The 6,732-nt window shown below is 36.5% G+C and overlaps 1 protein-coding gene across 4 annotated transcripts in view; it reads left to right on the top strand.

Annotated features, from left to right (window-relative positions):
• LOC124638590 (E3 ubiquitin-protein ligase Nedd-4) overlaps window positions 1-6,732 on the top strand; it is a 35,271-nt gene continuing 28,539 nt past the window's right edge. The window contains exons 1-2 of one of the 4 annotated variants that reach the window (XM_047175616.1): window positions 1-390; window positions 4,547-4,626. In XM_047175616.1, coding sequence (XP_047031572.1) covers window positions 223-390; window positions 4,547-4,626 — 248 coding nt within the window. In that variant the 5' untranslated portion in view covers window positions 1-222. Of the gene's footprint in view, window positions 391-430; window positions 1,259-4,546; window positions 4,627-6,732 lie in introns of those variants that run through there. The other 3 variants (XM_047175615.1, XM_047175619.1, XM_047175618.1) reach the window with 3 other exon arrangements.

The raw sequence follows: 6,732 nt of genomic DNA, 5'->3' as shown, positions 1-6,732 counted from the left end.
GACCGAATATAGTTATCATCGAGACGCTAATTGTAAGCGCACACTTTTTATCATACCAGTTTCTTGTCCTGATAAGATTACAGTGTCATATGGCTCACAACAGCGCCACCTTTACTGCTTTCCGTGAGCGCGCCTTGTAAATATTAAACGTTTTATTGTGATAATGTAAAAAAATAAACGTTAATGAGTGATGGTGCAGTGTATTGTTGTTGTTTGTGAGAAATGATACATCCCCCTTCCGTTGCCGCAATGTCGATGCAAAACGTAAGGCCATTCGATTATCCCGGTGGGGGAGAATCTCGTCAAAGGAGCAGATCTTCGTCTTGGTCACTGCGGCGCATGCAAAACAACTTATCAAGATTTGAGCCAAGATATTCATTACAGTATCAGGTATAAGCCCAATCATAATCATTTATATTGTTGGTGAATTGGAAAGGATCAACTTAAATGACACCATTAAATTTTGCGACAAGGAAAATTTTAAGAAGAAGCAGGCTGCGTAAAGTAAGATGTGCTATAGGTATTTATCTTACTGCCCTCTCGTTCCTTCGTTGGTTGCTAACCAGCCGGCAACTACAGACCGCTGGTCACATTTGGACTGATGCTTTGTTTATCAATAGAGTTTTAAACTGCTGGCACTGGCTTATAGCTATAAATACCTTTACGAGTTGAATGTAAAATTGATTAAATGGGTCAGAAATTACAATGAGAAGAGGGAAATAAAAAAAACGTCACAAATTTTATTTTGCTGCGTAACAAGAAGCGTAATGCGCAAATGAATCACTTGAAAATAGGGGCGCGGTCCGTTTCAAACGATTTGCATTTTTAAGCATTAATAATCAGCACTACATCGATAAGTTAGTGTGCGTAACAAAGCCGAGACATGATCAATGCGTCAAAATACATAGTGAACTGGAATGCAAGACTAACTGTCATGCACAGCCTGTCACAGAAAATAATTATTATCCCCCGTGATATTTTAGTTTTTTTATTTGTGTATCACGTATTTCTAGATAATTGTTGCAGTTTTGGTGTTTAGATTTTTATATTGTCGCCATAACAAGTGTTACTAATGTTGATAAACTGTAGAAAACTTTGTAATATAGTGGCGAACAACAATTAGAGGAACGTGTCACTATTATTTTGCAAAGAGTTGTTTTCAACCGATACGTCGCTATAGGAATGTGAATCGTGTCTAATTTTACTTAATTATTAGTATATTTTCACATGGGTGATGGCTTGGCAGTCGGACACTCGTGTAAGTTGCATAAACTGTTATTTCTATGGTTGTAACATTTCTCGTGAGTCTTATTATTTATCGATAATACATACATGTCCTTGTGCACGATTAACATTTTAATGCGTTTTATTTTGCGGAACGAGGTGGTTTAATGTATTCATTAGCGTTTTTGCATGACAATATTGTTGTAAAGTTTGGTGATAGTGTAGTGTAATGTTCAGTTCGTGTTGGTGGTAGCTGGCTGGTGGCAGCGAGGTTTGCCCTTCAACTTGGCGTTACGTGCTTACCGCAGCTAATAATGTGATATTGATACTAGCTATATGTTTCTTGTCAGCCAGTGTTTTTGAGGGTTTTAGTGTTGTGTAACTAGTTAGTGAATTAGTCATGATACTTTACAATATATGAGAACAAAGCCTTTCTAATAACGTAAATGTATATAATACATGTGTAAGTCTCCTGTAGAAGAAAATATCCCATAACTTATTGTCTTATCTTATGACAAACATGAATACTTTTTACTATTGTGTCCCAGGTTTTAATGAATGTGGAAAGATGTTTTTGAAGATAATTGATACAATAAAGACAGGTCAATGCCCTCTTAGTATTCAGTATTATCTGCTTTACAATCTGTTATGATGTTCTTATAGGATTCTAGTTGGAAACTGATTAGAGATTAATGGCCTTACTACAAAAACTTTAACCACTGTTTTACACTTGTCTAAAAAAAATGTGTCTCCTAAATGAACCGTATGTCAACGTCATAATTTGACATTTTTTTAGACAAGTCTTAAACTGACGTTAAAAAGTTTTTGTGGTAAGACGGTAGTACTTCAAACATGTTCTGTACCACTGGACATTGTTCTAAACCTTTAGAACTATATCTTCTTGTTAATTGACAATCTAATCAGGGTATCACTCTTTAGTGTTCATTACTATAATTTGCAGAAGAAACCGTACTGACAGAATTGTATTGCAGGCGGGTTTGTTTCACAGTTTCTTCTTCACAGCAAAAACACAAGAAGTGGGAAGGGTATTTTTAGGGGCTGTCTTTTGTATAAATACAGCCTACTTTGAATAAATTACTTTTGAATTTAAATAACAACAAAGCTAAAATTGATTTTACACAGGATTAGCCCCTTCTACAATTACTTCTAAGAAAACCTATCATAATACCTCCATAAATTGCTTACAAATAACTTCATTAAAGTAATTAATTAAATTAGTACATTTTCCTTGTAAACGCTGAATAATGAATGATTAGTAATACAATAATTCCTTTACTGGTAGTTTTTTACAAAATGTATTTAATAATTCTTAGTGCGTATGTACTTATGAGCTTATTGAAAGGTGAGGTTCAAGGTCAGGTCACTGTTAAGTGCCAATTCTGAAACACTGGCAAACTGTAGCACTCATTATTGCATAAAAACGAATGTAAAATATCATTTAATTATTCAATAATGGAGATAAATTGAGTACTTGATGAAATGTAGATAACTAGTTTCCATAGCTAATTAAAGCATTTGTTTTTTTTGTTTCTAGGTATACATGTTTAGAACTTAATCTTCCAAGTATTTAATTAGGGTTTACTGCCAGGCAGACTTTTTCTAAATTGCAACATAAATTCTAGTGCTCTATCATTACCCTCACCTAGTCTTTTGGCAACTAATACCAATGTTGAACGGCAAGTAGGAAGTAGATGCTCAGCTGCATCTGGTTAGACTGGAACCCCAACGTAACCCCCACCATAGTTGAGAAAATGCTTGAGAGTTGAGCAGTAAATAAAACCTTGTAAAAAACATCTTCATCCAATGTCATTGTGAATTTTATAAAAAAAAGAAACAGCTGTGAAAATGTCACATGTATATAGTGAATGTGGATTTTATATTTAAAAAAATACAGCTGTGAAAGTGTCACATGTGTACCTACAGTGAAGGATACTTTCACAATAACACTAATTAGTACTTAAGGACATACTACATACTGGGAATAAAAACACTGACCTGACCTATTTTTCTAGACATACTACTAGTCTATTAATATTTAATAGAATTCCCCAAGGGCACTCATTATATTGTGTTGGTGTTACTTAAGGGAAAAGCAAGCTGCTAATTTAATTAGCCTAGGAACCATGTGTTGGATACTACAATAATAACAATAAATATGTCCTACACCCTTTGTTAGGCTGCCTAACCCCCATGGGAGTTTATGTATGTTAGGGTGCGTCCACATCTGGCGAATGCGCCGCGAATGCGCAGCACGCGAGCCGATCGCGAGCTGTCCGCGAGCTGCGCGCGTGCATTTTTGTTCGTGCGCCGCTTCTGCGCCGCCCGCGCGCAGCTCGCGCGCGACCTAAGCGCCGCACGCGAGCGGCGCGCAGGCGGCGCGCGACGTCTGCCATCTTCGATAGTACTGAGCCAATATACGGAACTGTAAGGGCGAGAACTGATTGCGCGCAGATCGCGCGCCGCTCGCGCGCTCTATACGAGCCTTGCGTGAGTTGCGCTAAAGAGGCGCACCGAACTATTGCAGTGACTGCACGCGCGCAGCTCGCGGACAGCTCGCGATCGGCTCGCGTGCTGCGCATTCGCGGCGCATTCGCCAGATGTGGACGCACCCTTATAAATATAGTGTGTTTAGTGCTGATGTGGTTATTTTTTTATAAGAATTATAAAGCGCTTTTCAAAGCCAGTAAGTCTGACACCAGTCTAACCAAGGGGTATTGGGTTGCCCGGGTAACTGGGTTGAGGAGGTCAGATAGGGCAGTCACTCGTTGTAAAACACTGGTACTCGGCTACATCCGGTTAGACTGGAAGCCAACCCCAACATAGTTGGGAAAAAGGCTTGGAGTATGATGAATTATAAAGCGTTTTTATGGCTGTGTCTTCACAAGGAAACGGTTGAATGGCTCAACTGACCTCTTCAACCTACTTACCCAGACAACTCAAATCACCTTTGTATGACTGGTTGCTATACTCTCTGGATTTGATTTGGAAATAGCCAAAGATATTTTACATTTTAATTATCATACATAGGATTTTCCAATATTGATGATGCAGATGACGAAAATATGTCGTAATTAGAAAATTGTCATTGATACAATGGGCGTTGTCTAATGAATACTATTATGATAAGTTTCTAGCAATATGTTACAACCAGCCATTTTAATCAACATGACATTTAACTTTATATATTTATATTTTTTTATCAGACAATTATTGATTATTTATGTTGTTAGTCATACTAAAGACAATGTTTATTGACTTTAAGATAGTAATTTATTAAAATATGTTAATTGTTTGTTTTCAGACTGATGAGAATAGCTTCCTACTTCGGCTGAGGATTGTAGGGGCTTACTCATTGGCTAAAAAGGATATATTTGGTGCTAGGTGAGTTTTTATATACCCACTCACTCACACACACACACATGCACACCCAACACAAATAAATATCAGATCATTTATTATTAGATGTAAGACATCAAAGGCAAATGAACAATCTAATATATGTATTTGTACATACAAGGTAGTGGAGATCGATATGATCGATAACTTATTCACGAAATGGCGAAAAAAAAAAATGCTCTAGTGTAATCTGAAGTTCCTCAACATTTGGGGGTAAAAGTGTAAATAAAATGGAAGAGGTTTGAGGGTAATAATTATCTGAATATCGAAATAAATGCAATAAACAAATGATAAGATAAATAAATAATCCGTTCCGCATTTCAAACGGAAGCGGATCTTCAGTTTTATTGGGCACAGGCAAAAGAATGCAACGGAATCATGAATCATTTTTCCTATAGCGGAAAATCCTTTTCGGCCTGTTTGTCGATAACAGGCTGATCAACTGTAAAACAGCTGTTTACCGTTAGTTGTACTTGGTACCTTTTCAAAGCCATCGGCAGGATATATCGGCGCTAGGGCTTAGGGTTCGTTCGAATGAGTTACAGGGGCCCTGGTACATAAAGGGCAGTTTCTTGAAAGTCTGACAGCTGAACCCGTCCCGCTGTGGACGGCGGGCTATTTGGTGATTTCCCACAAAAAAGGTATTGTTGGCGGGGAAGTCCCCATCCCTAATATACGCCCATATATTATTATTGCTCATAATTCTTGCACGGTCGATTACTTGTTACTGCTCGTATAGTTTATATAGCAGAATTCCAATAAATCAGTCCAAGTGCATGTCGGATTACTGCACCAAGAGTTCCGTACCGATATTGACATCGCATATGCAAAAACCTGCAATCTTATGCATTACATTGATAGAATTCTGTCAGGGTTCCATAGCGCTACGGTTCATTAAACGACTTCCCGAAAAGGAAGAGGTTCTCAATTCGGATGTTTGTATTCTTTTTCATATGCTACAAAAAGCAACAATAGATTTGATGGCTCGAGGTGAGATATATCAATGGTAACTTTTATGTACTTTGTTGAGATATAAATCTTCCAAGTCAAACACAAATCAATGTAATTCCAACCTCTGAGATTTAGTTCTGCACACGCGCGTCTCCTTGATAGTCAATTGTCACCAAATTGATGGGCGCCGAGTTCAGACTGACTCACACATTTATTAATATACTCCATATTACTCGTACCTACGGGTTATTAGTCGGGAGGATTTTAATACAGGAAAAGTATGGAAAAGTTTGGGTACTTGACCACAAAGTTAGTCTACTTGTGGTTCTTTGATTTGTAACACGGAAAATTCCTAATGCAAATGTCTTTTTATATTATTACGTCATAATTAAGTAAAATTCTTGAATTTGAAGATGAAGAAAATTCTAAAATAACTATTTAAGAAACTGTATAAATATTAATTCAACTATAACATAATTTTATTCAGAGTGAATGAATCAAAAAAATATTCAATTAAGTCTCAAATTATTATTTCCTCGAATCGATTCTGGAGGAAAAATATTGTACCAGCCGAAATTAATATTGCCAAATTATGCACCTTTTATAGACCCACCAAATAACTTGGAAACACAGCATGAAAAATTGATATACAGTCGACTCTCGTTAATTCGAAACTCGAGGGACTCTTAAAATATTACGAATTATCGAGTTTTTGAAATATTAAATGGTTCGAAAGGACTTGTCCGAAAATGGTTTTTTATTATTTAAAAATTCCAACCAGAGTAAGTTAAATATATTTGGATAGACATCTCAAAACCCAGTGCTTCTGCATCTATCATACATTTTTAAACACCTCCACTTTTGAGAAAAATCGTATTTTTATTTTAGTGAGAATTTACTTCTAAAACGAACAAACCTTTTTCTAATCATCAAGTTAATAAAGTGAACACACCCAAAAAAAAGTTCTCTTGTCAAAATTGGCACATGAAAAGTGTCATTACTGTCAGTGTCAATCAATATTTGATTTAATCAATGTAAACAAAAACAATAATACGCTTGCTATTGCTGGTTGCATTATTTTTCGACTTGACTGAATGTTCACGAGCAAATTACAATATTTTACTAAGACCTCGACCAACA

This window comes from Helicoverpa zea, chromosome 17, assembly GCF_022581195.2.
Source record: "Helicoverpa zea isolate HzStark_Cry1AcR chromosome 17, ilHelZeax1.1, whole genome shotgun sequence".
NCBI classification, from domain to species: Eukaryota; Metazoa; Arthropoda; class Insecta; order Lepidoptera; family Noctuidae; genus Helicoverpa; species Helicoverpa zea.
The sequence above is the reverse complement of the archived record's forward strand: the minus strand, read 5'-3'. Positions and strand labels throughout refer to the sequence as shown.